This window comes from Pseudophryne corroboree, chromosome 2 (genome assembly GCF_028390025.1).
Source record: "Pseudophryne corroboree isolate aPseCor3 chromosome 2, aPseCor3.hap2, whole genome shotgun sequence".
Lineage (NCBI taxonomy): Eukaryota > Metazoa > Chordata > Amphibia > Anura > Myobatrachidae > Pseudophryne > Pseudophryne corroboree.
In genome coordinates this window covers 19,531,212-19,548,995 of record NC_086445.1, presented here as the reverse complement: position 1 = coordinate 19,548,995, position 17,784 = coordinate 19,531,212, and the positions used below count along the sequence as shown (strand labels likewise).

The 17,784-nt window shown below is 49.1% G+C and overlaps 1 protein-coding gene across 1 annotated transcript; it reads right to left on the bottom strand.

The window, feature by feature from the left end:
• Window positions 1-5,783: 5,783 nt before the first annotated feature.
• Window positions 5,784-12,134, bottom strand: LOC135050460 (transmembrane O-methyltransferase homolog). Its single transcript, XM_063956950.1, has 3 exons — window positions 11,870-12,134; window positions 11,193-11,389; window positions 5,784-6,113 (listed from the first exon to the last, which is right to left on the bottom strand). The coding sequence occupies exons 1-3, from the start codon at window positions 12,129-12,131 to the stop codon at window positions 5,793-5,795; spliced, it is 780 nt and encodes a 259-aa protein (XP_063813020.1). The 5' UTR covers window positions 12,132-12,134; the 3' UTR covers window positions 5,784-5,792.
• Between the last annotated feature and the right edge of the window lie 5,650 nt (window positions 12,135-17,784).

Sequence of the window (17,784 nt, the reverse complement as noted above, 5' to 3'; positions counted from 1 at the left end):
CCGCCACATAATGACACCACAGCTGTAGAAAAAGGTGGGATAATTTCTGACCCTGCAAAAAAGATTGCCTCACCTGTGCATGATTAAGGAAATCCAGAAAACATGACCTGTCGGGTCTACATGAGGGCTGTAGATGTAAACCACTCATTTAGACTTGTATGCTGAAGGAGGCATTATGGCTAATGTACAGTGTATTCCAGCAGCAGGTTGTGGACATGGCAGGCTGTCAGGATGTCTCTGGTTGAGTTAGTGTGGATTATTTGCAGTAGTCACTGTGCTCTTTTGAATTTTCCGATTAGGAAATAGAGAGAGACCTAAAGTATGTTTCGCACTAGGGAGGATGACGATGGATACTTTCATTTCACAAAATGTGTTTCAGTGTGTTACAGAACATCTATCCACAGAGGAGAATACGCCCCAGCATGGATCCCCTACATAGAGCAGGCATTCCCAACCGCAGTCCTCAAGGCACACTAACAGTGCAGGTTTTAGTGATATCCAGGCTGCAGCACAGGTGACTTAATTAGTACCTCAGTTATTTTGATTTAACCATCTGTGCTGCAGCCTGGATATCACTAAAACCTGCACTGTTGGTGTGCCTTGAGGACCGCGGTTGGGAATGCCTGATATAGACTATGAGGAACACGTTACATGGGACATTCTGCACTTGCTAAGAATTACCGGTCTGGGTCACATCTTCCAAGGTCTTTAATAGACGATACCAGACTAGGGGTCTATTTATCAAACAGTATTTTCCTGAGGTCAAGTATTAAGTATCCACCAAATGTATGTAGGAGGGACCGCGGCAGGCATCTCCGACACCTGCTGCAACCTCCGTTCCCGCCGGCAGCTGCAGTCCCATTTTTATGGCAGATGCGACGGTTTCAGATTTGTCAATTTACGGAACCAGATGCATTCCGGAGACTGACCCTCGCAACTACCGCCAACTGAAGCCTATGAGCTGCTCACCACTTTCCTGTAACCACACTTACTGACAATCCCATTGCTAGGGAGGGGGCGGGACCAGGATGACGCAAATTGCGTCCTCTGACACACGGGCCACCAACTTTGGACAGCGGCATGGGGTGGGGGGATTGCCAGGGGATGTGGGAGGTAGCGGGTGGCCGGGGCTTGGCCTGGAAACTTGCCCACTCTTCCTGGGGGGCAGGAGTGCCACACAATTTTTGGGAGCCTCCCGGCTATTCCAGGAAAGTATGCCTATAACCCACAATCCCAGTGACCCTGATCCACAAGGTGCACGCCCAATCATAGTGACCCTGATCCACAGAGAGTGTACCCCACAGTCCCAGTGACCCTGATCCACAGAGAGTGTACCCCACAATCCCAGTGACCTGTTCCACAGGGTGTACCTTACAATCCCAGTGACCCTGATCCAGAGTGTACCCCACAATCCTAGTGACCCTGATCCAGAGTGTACCCCACAATCCCAGTGACCCTGATCCACTGAGAGTACCCCACAATCCCAGTGACCTGTTCCACAGGGTGTACCTTACAATCCCAGTGACCCTGATCCAGAGTGTACCCCACAATCCTAGTGACCCTGATCCAGAGTGTACCCCACAATCCCAGTGACCCTGATCCACTGAGAGTACCCCACAATCCCAGTGACCTGTTCCACAGGGTGTACCTTACAATCCCAGTGACACTGGTCCAGAGTGTACCCCACAATCCCAGTGACCCTGATCCACAGAGTGTACCCCACAATCCCAGTGACCCTGATCCACAGAGTGTACCCCACAATCCCAGTGACCCTGATCCACAGAGTGTACCCCACAATCCCAGTGACCCTGATCCAGAGTGTACCCCACAATCCCAGTGACCCTGATCCACAGAGAGTACCCCGCAATCCCAGTGACCCTGATCCACAGAGTGTACCCCACAATCCCAGTGACCCTGATCCAGAGTGTACCCCACAATCCCAGTGACCCTGATCCACAGAGTGTACCCCACAATCCCAGTAACCCTGATCCACAGAGTGTACCCCACAATCCCAGTGACCCTGATCCACAGAGAGTACCCCGCAATCCCAGTGACCCTGATCCACAGAGAGTACCCCGCAATCCGAGTGACACTGATCCACAGAGTGTACCCCACAATCCCAGTGACCCTGATCCACAGAGTGTACCCCACAATCCCAGTGACCCTGATCCACAGAGTGTACCCCGCAATCCCAGTGACCCTGATCCACAGAGTGTACCCCACAATCCCAGTGACCCTGATCCACAGAGTGTACCCCGCAATCCCAGTGACCCTGATCCACAGAGTGTACCCCACAGTCCCAGTGACCCTCATCCACAGAGTGTACCCCGCAATCCCAGTGACCCTGATCCACAGAGTGTACCCCGCAATCCCAGTGACCCTGATCCACAGAGTATACCCCACAATCCCAGTGACTCTTATCCACAGAGTGTACCCCACAATCCCAGTGACCCTGATCCACAGAGTGTACCCCACAATCCCAGTGACTCTTATCCACAGAGTGTACTCCACAATCCCAGTGATCCTGATCCACAGAGAGTACCCCACAATCCCAGTGACCCTGATCCACAGAGAGTACCCCGCAATCCCAGTGACCTGATCCACAGAGTATACCCCACAATCCCAGTGACCCTGATCCACAGAGTGTACCCCACAATCCCAGTGACCCTGATCCACAGAGAGTACCCCGCAATCCCAGTGACCTGATCCACAGAGTGTACCCCACAATCCCAGTGACCCTGATCCACAGAGTGTACCCCACAATCCCAGTGACCCTGATCCACAGAGTGTACCCCACAGTCCCAGTGACTCTTATCCACAGAGTGTACCCCACAATCCCAGTGACCCTGATCCACAGAGTGTACCCCACAATCCCAGTGACCCTGATCCACTGAGAGTACCCCACAATCCCAGTGACCTGTTCCACAGGGTGTACCTTACAATCCCAGTGACACTGGTCCAGAGTGTACCCCACAATCCCAGTGACCCTGATCCACAGAGTGTACCCCACAATCCCAGTGACCCTGATCCACAGAGTGTACCCCACAATCCCAGTGACCCTGATCCACAGAGTGTACCCCACAATCCCAGTGACCCTGATCCAGAGTGTACCCCACAATCCCAGTGACCCTGATCCACAGAGTGTACCCCACAATCCCAGTGACCCTGATCCACAGAGTGTACCCCACAATCCCAGTGACCCTGATCCACAGAGAGTACCCCGCAATCCCAGTGACCCTGATCCACAGAGAGTACCCCGCAATCCGAGTGACACTGATCCACAGAGTGTACCCCACAATCCCAGTGACCCTGATCCACAGAGTGTACCCCACAATCCCAGTGACCCTGATCCACAGAGTGTACCCCACAATCCCAGTGACCCTGATCCACAGAGTGTACCCCACAATCCCAGTGACCCTGATCCACAGAGTGTACCCCGCAATCCCAGTGACCCTGATCCACAGAGTGTACCCCACAGTCCCAGTGACCCTCATCCACAGAGTGTACCCCGCAATCCCAGTGACCCTGATCCACAGAGTGTACCCCGCAATCCCAGTGACCCTGATCCACAGAGTATACCCCACAATCCCAGTGACTCTTATCCACAGAGTGTACCCCACAATCCCAGTGACCCTGATCCACAGAGTGTACCCCACAATCCCAGTGACTCTTATCCACAGAGTGTACTCCACAATCCCAGTGATCCTGATCCACAGAGAGTACCCCACAATCCCAGTGACCCTGATCCACAGAGAGTACCCCGCAATCCCAGTGACCTGATCCACAGAGTATACCCCACAATCCCAGTGACCCTGATCCACAGAGTGTACCCCACAATCCCAGTGACCCTGATCCACAGAGAGTACCCCGCAATCCCAGTGACCTGATCCACAGAGTGTACCCCACAATCCCAGTGACCCTGATCCACAGAGTGTACCCCACAATCCCAGTGACCCTGATCCACAGAGTGTACCCCACAGTCCCAGTGACTCTTATCCACAGAGTGTACTCCACAATCCCAGTGACCCTGATCCACAGAGAGTACCCCGCAATCCCAGTGACCCTAATCCACAGAGAGTACCCCACAATCCCAGTGACCCTGATCCACAGAGTGTACCCCACAATCCCAGTGACCCTCATCCACAGAGTGTACCCCACAGTCCCAGTGACCCTGATCCACACACTTTTAAAATAGTGTACCCCATTATTATACAGCATGCACCTGTACTGATGCCGGGAACTTTTACAGATGTCAAAACATTATTGTATCTCCGCTGGACGTTTTCCAGTACGCAGAGAGAAATGTATGAAACCTTCCTGGAAGAGTGGAGGAGTCGCCCATAGCAACTAATCAGTATCTATGTATCATGTAACAAGTGCATTCTATAAAATGGTAGGTAGAAGCTGGTTACTATGAGCAACTCCGCCACTCTTGAGAAGGCCTGATTCATCTCATAAATGACATTTACTATGACAGGTTTAGTTATAATGATCTGCAATGTGATTGATAGCAGCATTCTTTGTAAATAATGGGGGTAATTCCAAGTTGATCGCAGCAGGAAAGTTTTTAGCAGTTGGACAAAACCATGTGCACTGCAGGGGAGGCAAATATAACATGTGCAGAGAGAGTTAGATTTGGGTGGGTTATTTTGTTTCTGTGCAGGGTAAATACTGGCTGCTTTATTTTTACACTGCAATTTAGATTGCAGATTGAACTCACCACACCCAAATCTAACTCTCTCTGCACATGTTATATCTGCCTCCCCTGCAGTGCACATGGGAGGTCATTCCGAGTTGTTCGCTCGCAAGGCGATTTTAGCAGTATTGCACACGCTAAGCCGCCGCCTACTGGGAGTGAATCTTAGCTTGTTAAAATTGCGAACGATGTATTCGCAATATTGCGATTACAAACTTCTTAGCAGTTTCAGAGTAGCTTCAGACTTACTCGGCATCTGCGATCAGTTCAGTGCTTGTCGTTCCTGGTTTGACGTCACAAACACACCCAGCGTTCGCCCAGACACTCCTCCGTTTCTCCAGCCACTCCCTCGTTTTTTCCGGAAACGGTAGCGTTTTTTCCCACACGCCCTTAAAACGGCCAGTTTCCGCCCAGTAACACCCATTTCCTGTCAATCACATTACGATCGCCGGAGCGTAGAAAAAGCCGTGAGTAAAAATACTATCTTCATAGCAAAATTACTTGGCGCATTTGCAGTGCGGATATTGCGCATGCGCACTAAGCGGAAAATCACTGCGATGCGAAGAAATTTACAGAGCGAACGACTCGGAATGAGGGCCATGGTTTTGCCCAACTGCTAACATTTTTCCTGCTGCGATCAACTTGGAATTACAATGTGTTGATATATCGCTCTGCGCCTGGGCTGCGTCTCCTCAGACGTGTTTCGGAGCCGTGGGTGGTCTGGAAGTGTATCTCTTGTATGTGTCAAATAAAACATGGACCTTCTTTCTTCAGACTTACGTCATTGTACTGAATTATTTCTATAACAACTACGCAACCTAAGCTCCTGCGTAGGGCCCCGCAGCCCCTGAGGGCCCCTGATTACTGTAACCCGGCTTTACGTGGGTTTTGTTTAATAAACAGAAAGCAGTAAGAGGGCCCAAAGGAGTGTCTTGCACAGGCCCCATGGAGTCTTAATCAGGCCCAATGCCCAGGTAAGTACTGTGAATGTGAGACCATCAGGGAGACGGCACAGGTAGAACCACTGAGAAGAAGCCACCATGAAATGAAGCGAGCAGAGATTGTAAGAAAAGTCTTTATTCCTCTCTGACCGCCATCATTTCAGCTTGGTGTAAGTGAGCTCCGCCATCCCGTCTCGGATGTATCGGAAGTACTCCAGGCTGCCGCGGTGCATCTTACACTGGTATTTACCGGAGGTCTTCACATACTGCAGGAAATGGGGGGCTCCCGGGAAGAGGACGTTGTCAGCCAGGATAATGGTCCCTTCCTGGATCAGCCCTACCTCCTCCAACAGCTGGAGGTCCCGCAGGTAACAACGCTTCCGATGGTCCATGAAAATGAAGTCCAGCTTCTGCACCCCGTGTTTGTCCTTCAGCTGCGGGATGATCTCGTCCGAGGGTCCAATGAGGAGCTCAACCTGTACCGTGAAATAGAGGAACACGGGGTCAACAAGGAGAGGCGTGACCCTACATCTGCTGAGCTGTGCAGGGGGAACCTGATATACAGTAACATCTATATGCAGTACAGTCACCAGAGCTTTTATTATATATACGGCAGAAATGCTGGTTACCCCTGTTTGATCTTAGTTACTCAAATCTATATTTGAATTCTCAGAGAGGTCAGGTTTAGCGCTCACTTCACTTCTATATCAGGTCCCCACAGCACTACTGCAAAACATTGGCTCCCTATACCAGAGCCGGCCTTATGCATAGGCAAACTAGGCAAATGCCTAGGGCATTTGGCATGCTTAGGGGCACCAGCAGCTTCTGATGATTAAAATGATATGCGGCATGCCTATATTCTGTGTGTGACTGCGGCTGTATCTGCATATGAAATGCTACATTGCAGTGTATTCCTGGAAATCACTGTAATGTAGCATTTCATATGCAGATACAGCCGCAGTCGCACACAGAATATAGGCATGCTGCATATCATTTTAATCAGCAGAAGATGCTTGTGCATCCTAGCCACATAGTAATGCAAATAAGTGCATTTTCATAAACAAAAGGCGCCCGACGTTAGCAGAGCTGCCAGCTGACTCATGCCAGGCATCTCCTGCAGAACCAGCGGCAGTGCTAGGGGGCACCAGCCAAAATCTTGCCTAGGGGCTAGGGCATCATATTGGTTAGGGCCGGCTCTGCCCTATACCCTCTAGAATCAAGTTCAAGCTACTCATGATCATCTTTATCAACAGTTCTTTATACAGTGCACGAATGTTCCACAGGATTTTACTGCCAGCCACATCAGCCCCTGCACCAGTGGAATCTATACTACCTATCACATGCATGTGCACACACACACACAGACTACTTTTTTAGTGAGAAGCCAATTACCCTACTGGTATGTTTTTGAAGAAGTATGGGAGAAAACTTGAACACTTGGAGGCAACACACTCAAACATGGAGAGAACATACAAACACTACACATATAAGGCTATTAAGCCCATAGTGTCTTGGGGCTAGATGCATCATCGCTTGAAAAGTGATAAAATGGAGAGTGAAAAAGTGCCAGCCAATCAAGTCCTACCTACCATGTCACAGGCTGTGTTTGAAAAATGTCATTTAGGAGCTGATTGGCTGGTACCTTTTCACTCTCCATTTTATCACTTTCCAAGCGATGATGAATCTGGCCCTTGGTAAGGATTTGAACTCATGACCTAAGAGATGCGAGGTAGTAATTCTAACCTCTACACCAACCACGCACTCTCACTTGCCCTCTGTGATCTTACTCTGTCCTGCGCCTCTTTTCCTCTGGGATAACCACTTCCCACTCCCATCTCCAGGACTTCTCCTGTGGTGTCACCACTTATGGAACACTGCTTGACCAAGTCCACCTAAATGTTCAATGCTTCAAGTCCTCTCCCAAAACCCAAGTTTTCACCAGGGGCACTGAAAGAAAGGAGGGGTCTGTGTGCAGTGTCTGTTCGAGTCCCCCCCCCCTCCCCTTTTGCGTCAGCACCTGCACTGAGTAGACTCTGGCCCCTGTGCCGATGTCTATTACATATATCTCTGGGAAAATGGAGGCATTTCCACAATCATTTCTTTAGTGTTGGCGGAGAGGTAAGTATAGTCTATAGGTGCAGGGTTGGTGGTGTGGGTGGCTCAGTCATCCTTCTGTCCAGTAGTGTTACCCTGTGGAGTGGAGGCCCTGCCCGCCATGCCTAAACCAAGTCACCTGCCCCCACTACCTCTTTTGCTAACACAGAAATCAGGTTCCACATTACTGGGCCAGCAATAATGGTAAGGTCAATCACCTCCAGGGAAATTAGTGGCAGATGGCATGTACTATTTACTGATAAAAACTATTGTCCGAATGACTAAAATAGTTCCGATACCAGTCCACTTATAATAACCCAGCAGCAGTAACTTATTTTAGTTTATGGTATATAGTGACCTATAATAGTGCTGCATGCATCCTTATTGGGTCTCATCTACCAGAAACACCTGCTCACCTACTTGGCAACATTTCCAATTGGAAAGTCAATATGGAAGATCACACACCTGTCCCACCCAAATCACACCCAGACTGTAAAAACCCTGCACACACCCTACCAAATCCAGGCCGGATCCCTGCAAAATCATGCCCAGATCCTGACAGACCCTGTCAAGCTTTTACCAAACCCTTCCCAGATCCTACCAAACCCTTCCCAGATCCTACCAAACCCTGCCCAGATCCTACCAAACCCTGTCCAGATCCTATCAAACCCTGCCAAGAGAATGCCAATCCACACCCAGATCCTGCTAAACCACGGTCAGATTTTGCCATATCATGCCCAGATCTTACTAGAGTCTGCCCAGATACTCTCAAACCATGCCCGAATCCTGACTAACCATGCCCAGACCCTGCCACACTATGCCCAGATGCTGCCTAGCCATGCCCAGATCCTGGCAGACCCTGCCAAGTTTCTACCAAACTCTTTCCAGATCCTACCAAACTTCCAAGATCCTGCCAAACCACGGCCAGATTTTGCCATGCCATGCCATGCCCAGATCTTACCAAACTCTACCCAGATACTGACTAACCGTACACTTATCCTGCCTAACCATGCCCAGATGCTGCCTAATTATGCCCAGAGACTGCCAAACTATGCACAGATGCTGCCTAGCCATGCCCAGACCCAGACCTAGCATGCCCTGATGCTGCTGCTGCAAAACAACAACAACAACAACAACAACAACAACAACAACAACAACAACAAACAGATCCTGCCAAACAGCTCCCAAACCCAGCCCCAGCATGTCCTGACTCTGCCAAACCATGCCAAGATCCTCCAAAACTATACCAGGACCCTGCCAAACCATGCCCAGAGGCTGCAAGAAAACAAAAAACACAAACCATGCCCAGATGCTGCAAGAAAACAAAAAAAAAACATACCCAGATGCTGCCAAATCGTGTCGAGATCCTTACAAATGGCACCACTTTTTACAACAGATGCAAAGAAAAACAACCAGATCCTGCCAAACCATGCCTAAACCCTTCATAACCAGACACAGAGCCTGCCAAACCATGCCCATATTCTGCCAAACCATGCCCATATTCTGCCAAACCATGCCCATATTCTGCCAAACCATGCCCGGATGATGCCAAATCGTGTTGAGAGCCTTACAAATGGCCCTACTTTCTTCTGGGACTACAGCTAGGGTTGCCACCTCTCCCGGATTTCCTGGATTCTCCAGGATTTGGTGGCAATCCTCCCGGGGGCTTTTCCCCTCACCCGGATCCAGGGATTCTCCCGGAAAAAGGGGACCTGGGAGCGGAGGCAGGTCTGTGTCAGTAACGTTTGTCCCATCCCCTATGTGCGCGCCGCACGCACCGTCGGCGCCGCCGCCCCCAGCAGTCCCACTGGTTTGTAAGCTGGTGGAGGCGGAGCTCTGCTAAGACTGACAGGTCTGTCTTATCATAGCTCCGCCTCCACCAGCCCACAAACCAGTGGGACTGCTGGGGGCAGCGGCAGTGCGTGCGGTGCGCAGGACGGCCGTGAATGACTTGACTTCGCTGCTCCCATGGAGTTGGGTTATGGAAGGTTATGGAAAGTTAGACCATTTGTATTGGTGCAGTGGGATACATTTTGTGTGTTCTGGATTTGTTGTCTGTGCTCTCAAGTGTGGGGAAGCTATTCTAAAGGGGGTTATTTGTGATGTAAGTAGATTATGTAAATGTGCTTACCCAGGCTAGTGCGGCACTAGTGAGGGCCGTTTTAACAGCAGTGTAGGCCCCTGGGCACAGCAATGCACTGGGCCCCCTACCCATCCTCCAGTGGCAGCTTTGATGTCCCACGGGCGGTAGGGGGTGTTCTATCTTCCGCTCAGCGTGTAGGATCTGGAGCAGTAATTTCTGCTAATTACTCCTTTACTGCACAGATGGGGTGGGAGGGAAATCACTAATCTGTAGAAGGGGGCATTGGGCTGAATGGAGGGGCCCTGGTACATGACTTCCAGGGTGGTAGGGGTTGTTTAATATGTAGGGGAGGGGTGGATAGTGGAGTGGGCTTAATATTCATCATTTTACGGTGAGAGGGCAGCTTGCTTGACTGCAGATATCTCAAGATCCTGAAAATATATTTCTTAGATTTGAATGGGATAAAAAACTGTAGATTCCCACCTTTCAGGAGATACTGGGGACTTGGGGATCAGAGTTCAGGAGCCAGAGCAATCCACCAACGAAAATCTAAAACTGCATATTAGGCATGTGGAGCTGGAGCTGTGACCAGCTGCTGGAAGTCTGATATCTCTGGTTCTGGGCATAGTAGAGACAAGCTGCCAGTGTCCACTGAAAGGGGAGAGTCCCAGCTTTTGGAGTGTACACTCAGAACAACTCTAAGTCAGACAAAACCGGAGATATCTGGCTGGGAAGAGCAATTAACAGGCTTGGATGGGGACCACTGCTTTCAAGTCAGATATCTCCAGTTCCCCAGGGCCGATTTTAAAAAATCTGATACCCCTGGAAAGAGGGGACCCTCAGCTATCAGCCTAGGGCCCTTATACTGCTCGGCCCTTGGGCAAGAGCCCATTGAGCCCATACAAAAAGACGGCCCTGGCACTCGTAGTCCTCAGTGTCGCTCAGCGCGGCAGACAGACAGCATTTGTGTATTCAAAGCCAGACATATTAAAGTCTGTGCTTTCAAATGATAAATACTGTATAGCTTTAAGAAGTAGAATACGAATGAAAACAAAAGGTGCGTACCAAACTGTTCTGGACTTTTTGGCTATATGAAGGTAGTTTTTTCTAATTATGGTGTATTTCTAATAAAATACTTATTTACTATTTTATAAATATGGTACATCATTTTATTTACATGAACATTGCTTTGTGTCGGGGTGGGGGGGGGGGGGGGGGTTGGGATGTGTGGGGTGGATCTCCAGGAATCGATGATACATGAGGTGGCAACCCTAACTACAGCCCTTTTTATGGCTCTCTATGTATACACCAATGATTTATTTTGTTGTCCCCAGAACCTGCTGCCATAGACAGCTACCACAGCCAAAACATTACTCACCGTATCATCATCAAATCCAGCCATTCTAATCACCTTCTCAGCCACTGCAGCTTTCCTTGGATTGGAATCGACAGTGTAGAGTCGGGCACCCAGTGGCAGGGCCTGTGCAATAATTATGGTGGCATATCCACAATATGTGCCCAGTTCCAGCACATTAAGTGGAGCGTTCTCATAGATCAGCCGGTCCAGGACCTTCCCTGTGAGCAGATAATGTGTAAGTGGGGTCACCTGATCACTCAGGCTTCTCATGAGTGGATCCTATAAATGCTGCTACCGCATGGGGAGTACCTGCCTTGAAAACCTGCATATCCTTGGTGCCCCTCTAATCCTTGGGGCCCAGTACAGGTGTCCCCTTTGACCCCCCCCCCCCCCCCTGTTGCTGGCCCTGCATCTGAGCGAGAAGTTTTAAGATGATATCACCCGTTTGATAAATATATTCCTCAGGAAGGAAGGAAACGTGGGAGAAATAAATGGGGGCACATTGGGGGTGGTGATCTTAAGAGCCAGGGGTTTGTAGGATGCAGCTAAGGGTTGAGGGGTCCTCATCCTGAAGGTCACTAATCTCTACATGGTGGTACCTGTGTATCCCCTAGAGAAGAGTAGAGATGTTTTCCTTACTTCCTATGTGGACACAGAGGAACGGTCTATACCTGAGGGGGACGGGAGTGGTAATTCACCTTTTTGGGGCCCGATGTTGCGCAGGAATTCACAGTGGTAACAGTATTGGTCAAAGGTGTTGAGCACGTGCTGAGGGTCTCCTGGGATGGAGTGGGTGATGACGTACTGAAAGGCCCTCTCTTCCCGCGGGATACCGGTGAGGTAGTCCTGGACCCGCCGCACTATCACAGCCCGGTAAAACAGCAGGAAATAATGGCGATAACGGATGATCACTGTGATTATAAACGGAATAAAGGCCAAAGCGATCGCTGGGGAGACCATTATCCAACCTTCAAAGAGAGAGAGAAGCAGTCACAGAGGACATGTGGAACCCACATATACATCCTATAGCCCAGATCTACATCCCATAACCTGGGTCCATGTACTAAGCCAGAGGTTCCAAAACGCGATCCGCAAAGGCACCCCAACGGTCCAGGTTTTAAGTATATCCATGCTTGACCACAGGTGACTTAATTAGTACCTCTGTCAATTGGATGTAACCATCTGTGCTGAGCCAGGGATATACCGAAAACCTGGGCTGTTAGGGTGCCTTGAGGACCGCGTTTGGGAACCTCTGTACTAAGCCTTGGAGAGAGATAAAGTGGACGGAGGTAAAGTACCAGCCAATCACCTCCTGTTTTTGAAAAATGGCAGTTATGGCTGGTACTTTATCTCTGTCCGCTTTAGCTCCATCCAAGACTTTAGTACATAGGGGGTCATTCCGAGTTGTTCGCTCGCAAGCTGTTTTTAGCAGATTTACTCACGCTAAGCCGCCGCCTACTGGGAGTGAATCTTAGCATCTTAAAATTGAGAACGAAAGATTCGCAATATTGCGATAAGACATCTCTGTGCAGTTTCTGAGTAGCTCGAGACTTACTCTGCCAGTGCGATCAGTTCAGTGCTTGTCGTTCCTGGTTTGACGTCACAAACACACCCAGCGTTCGCCCAGACACTCCTCCGTTTCTCCAGCCACTCCCGCGTTTTTCCCAGAAACGGTAGCGTTTTTTCCCACACGCCCCTAAAACGGCCAGTTTCCGCCCAGAAACACCCACTTCCTGTCAATCACACTCCGATCAACAGAACGATGAAAAAACCTCGTAATGTCGTGAGTAATATTCCTAACTGCATAGCAAATTTACTTGGCGCAGTCGCAGTGCGAACATTGCGCATGTGCATTAAGCGGAAAATCGCTGCGATGCGAAGAAAATTACCGAGCGAACAACTCGGAATGACCACCATAGACTCCAGAGTCTGAAAGCCCACAATGCAGAGTATCAGGAACCTGGGGCAGATGTATTAACCTGGAGATGGCATAAGGAAATGATAAACCAGTGATATGTGCAAGGTGATAAACGCACCAGCCAATTAGCTCCAATATGTAAATTAACAGTTAGGAGCTGATTGGCTGGTGCACTTATCACCTTGCACATATCACGGGTTTATCACTTCCTTATGCCTTCTCCAGGATAATACATCTGCCCCCTTGTACCTTCCTCCGCTGATAACGTTAAACATGAGGAAAGTACCTGGCTCTTCCTAATGATCCACATAGTAATACAGTCCAAATAAAGTTAATTAATAATAACCTGTCATAATTCTGAGGAACATGAAAGACCTCACAGGAGAGCACCAACCTGAGCTAACTGCAGAATATGACACAGGACAGTGTTTCCCAACAAGGCACTGACAGTCCACGTTTTAAGGATAGCCATGTTAGAGCATAGATGGTTAAAGCGCCATAACTGAGGCACTAATTAAGGCCCAGATTTATTAATCCTTGGAGAGTGACAAATAGCACGGTGATAAAGTATCAGCCAATCAGTTCCTAACTGCCATGTCACAGGCTGTGTTTGAAGATTGACAGTTAGGGGCTGATTGGTTGCTACTTTATAACCGTGCTATTTATCACTCTCCAAGGCTTGATAAATCTGGGCATAAGTCACTGATGCTCAAGTATGTCTCTCCTTGGACTGATTCACCTGGACTGTTCTTGTGCCCTGAGGACTGAGGTTGGGAAACACGGACATACAGTAGGAGGACATAACAAGCCGTGGCAGAAGTGGCTGTTTCCAGACCTATGCCCCGACCACTGGGTATCACATTTTACTCATTAGCACGTTGTCCCATAGGCTGTGGCATGCTTCCCTCTCCAGTACGGTTGCAACAAGCAGAAACGTCATTTTCCCATTCCAGCTGCGAGTGTATATCCAGTGTGTAACGTCATCCTTGGGAATATAGTGGGAGTGAGTATGGTCCTAGTGGCTGGGGCATGCACAGGCTCTGAGTATTGGGTGTGCAGCAGAAACCCTCGCCCCGGGACATACAGTATACTGCCCCCCCTTCCTGTATACCCTTCAGTGACTGGTAAGAATCTCCTCCATGTCACACACAATACAGGTAGCTGTACCATGCCCTCCATTACTGAGAATAATCAGTGAATACGGCCCAGAGTAAGAGGGGTCTTACCGTGATGCTGCTCGCTCCTGTCTCCTCGCATGTATGTGTCACACAGACTGACATGTAACAGGCTACATTATTAATGAGGGCACCCTGGCCTGTCGGAGGATGATACCTGAGAAGTAGAGGTTGGGTTACCTGGATCACAGGTGTCGCTGGATAGGGGGCGGAGGCATCCAGGTCAGCGTCTGAATGATTAATGATGGAGGTCCCAGGGGCTTATTGCCTGCTGTGCTATGAGGCTCTCTCTTCCCACCTGGCACATCGTGCGTATTATAATGGCCCTGCCTGCACTGGGAGTCACCTGTGGGAGGCCTGGGTGTCTCCTGTGTTATAGGGATATCCACAGAGTGAGTTTTGGAGTTAGAGGGGGCATGTGGATGCGGCGGTTTGTACTTTAACGCCTAAGCAGCTGCGATTTTCCAGGCTACGCACATGCGAAACGCCGCAAGTATATTAGCCGCCCAGAAATAGACTTAGACGCCACCGGAGTCATCGCAACATCTCAGCAACTGCGTGCACGTTCGCAACCCTGACGCAGATGCAGGTCCGTGAGTGGGTCTATGGTCTCCCGGAGGACCAGCCATGCGCCCTTCTCATCTCCCACTTCAGTTGTTTTTCTCCTCTACCCCCACCCCCCCTCCACTTCCAGATACATAGAGGTCTCCATATAAATATAGAAGTAAAGAAGGCTCTTTGTGGGCGCACTCTTGATATATAATAATGAGATACTTTGAAATGTAAATGTTATTATATGTCAATAAAGCCAAGGTGAGGAAAAGCATATATTAAATATAAAAATATGTGTATATTGGGGGTGATTCCGAGTTGTTCGCTCGCTAGCAGATTTTAGCAGCAGTGCACACGCTAGGCCGCCACCCTCTGGGAGTGTATCTTCGCTTAGCAGAATGGCGAACGAAAGATTAGCAGAATTGCGAAAAGAAAATTCTTAGCAGTTTCTGAGTAGCTCCGGACCTACTCACAATTAGCGATCAGTTCAGTCAGTTTCATTCCTGGTTTGACGTCACAAACACGCCCTGCGTTCGGCCAGCCACTCCCCCGTTTCTCCAGACACTCCCGCGTTTTTCCCTGACACGCCTGCGTTTTTCCGCACTACGATCACTTCAACGATGGAAATTCTTTGTTCTGCCGTGAGTAATTCTACTAAGTTTTGAGCTAAAATACCATGCACATGCGCATTTTCGCATTAATCGCTCCGTTGTGAAAATCAGCAACGAACGAACAACTCGGAATGACCCCCATAGATCACAATTGCTGAGATAACTTCAGATCAGTCGTAGCATATGCATTCTATATGTGAATACTAAGGAAAACAGTAAGTGTATATAGGATGTGTATACCCCCTATATACACAGGATGTGTATATAGGGGGTCATTCCGAGTTGTTCGCTCGTTATTTTTTTTCGCTACGGAGCGATTAGTCGCAAACTGCGCATGCGCAATGTACGCAGCGCGCCTGCGCCAAGTAAATTAGCTCAAAAGTTTGGTATTTTACTCACGGCGTAACAAAGTTTTTTCATCGTTCTGCTGATCGGAGTGTGATTGACAGGAAGTGGGTGTTTCTGGGCGGAAACTGGCCGTTTTCTGGGAGTGTGCGGAAAAACGCAGGCGTGTCAGGGAAAAACGCGGGAGTGTCTGGAGAAACGGGGGAGTGGCTGGCCGAACGCAGGGCGTGTTTGTGACGTCAAACCAGGAACGAAACTGACTGAACTGATCGCAGTGTAGGAGTAGGTCTGGAGCTACTCAGAAACTGCTAAGAAATTTCTATTTGCAATTCTGCTAATCTTTCGTTTGCAATTCTGCTATGCTAAGATTCACTCCCAGAGGGCGGCGGCCTAGCGTGTGCAATGCTGCTAAAAGCAGCTAGCGAGCGAACAACTCGGAATCACACCCATAGATCAGGTACCTGTAGGTCCGTAACTAGGGTGGTGTGGGTGGTGCTTGGCACACAGCACATATGCTCTGTCGGCGGAGAACCGCCCGACCGTACCCACAACGGCACGCATGCCTCACTGTTTTCCTAATGCTGCCGCCTGTATGCTCTGTCCCCTCACGGCTCCCTTGTCTCTGGTTGCAGAGTCTCCTGGGACATGATGACGTCTCTCCCACTCTCAGCCCACTCCCCACTGCATCAGGACAGAACTGAGAGGTACAGTACAGCAGGTCGGACTCAGAGGGGTATATTTACTAAAGTGCAGGATTTTAGAAGTGGAGCTGTTGCCCATAGCAACCAATCAGATTCTAGCTATTATCTTCTAGAAGGTGCTAAATAAATGATAAGTAGAATCTAACTGGTTGCTTTGTGCAACTACTCCACTTCTAAAAACCTGCACTTTAGTAAATATACCCCTTAGAGAGAGCTTGGGCAAGGCAGCAGCAGTGAGGCTGAGGGAGCAGCAGGATCAGCACCGCACCCGGTGACTGACAGTGTGCGGTTATACAAGGGGGGGTGACGAGTGTGCAGTCAACTGTATATAAGGGGTACTACTGTGGCATACTGTGTATAAGGAGACTACTGTGTGGCGTACTATGTATAAGGCTTACAACTGTGGCATACTGTGTATAAGGGGACTACTGTGTGGAGTACTTAGTATAAGGGGTACTACTGTGTGGCAAACTGTGTATAAGGCTTACTACTGTGGCGTATTGTGAATAAGGCTTAATGCTGTGGCATACTGTGTATAAGGGGTACTACAGTGTGGAATACAGTGTATAAGGCTTACTACTATGACATACTGTGTATAAGGCTCACAATGGTGGCATACAGTGTAACGGGACTACTGTGTGGCGTACTGTGCATAAGAATTACTACTGTGGCATACCGTGTATAAGGTGTACTACTGTGTGGAATACTGTTTAGAAGAGGTACTACTGTGTGGCGTACTATGTATAAGGCTAACAACTGTGGCATACTGTGTATAAGGGGACTACTGCCTGGTGTACTGTGTCAAAGACTTACTACTGTGGCATATTGTGTATAAGGGGTACTAGTGTGTGGTGTACTGTTTATAAGGGGTACTGCTGTGGAATACTGTGTATAAGGGGTACTACTGTGTAGCATACTGTGTATAAGGCTTACTGCTGTGGCATACTGTGTATAAGGCTTACAACTGTGGTGTACTGTGTATAAGGGGTACTGTGTGGCGTACTGTGTATAAGGCTTACAACTGTGGTGTACTGTGTATAACGGGTATTCGTGTGTGGTGTACTGTGTATAAGGGGACTACTGTGGTGTACTGAGTATAAAGCTTACTACTGTGGCATACTGTGTACAAGGATTACAACTGTGGCTTACTGTGTATTAGGGGTACTATAGTGTAGCGTACTGTGTATAACGCTTACTACTGTGGCATACTGTGTATAAGGCTTACAACTATGGCGTACTGTGTATAAGGGGTAATACTGTGGCATACTGTGTATAATGCGTACACCTGTGGCATACTGTGTATAAGGGGAC

Coding starts and splice junctions, on each gene's coding strand:
- LOC135050460 (XM_063956950.1), bottom strand. CDS start 12,131: ATGGTCTCCCCAGCGATCGCTTTGGCCTTTATTCCGTTTATAATCACA. Junction 11,390..11,869: donor CAACATCGGGCCCCAAAAAG/GTGAATTACCAC, acceptor ATCTGCTCACAG/GGAAGGTCCTGGACCGGCTG. Junction 6,114..11,192: donor CTGGATTTGATGATGATACG/GTGAGTAATGTT, acceptor TTCACGGTACAG/GTTGAGCTCCTCATTGGACC.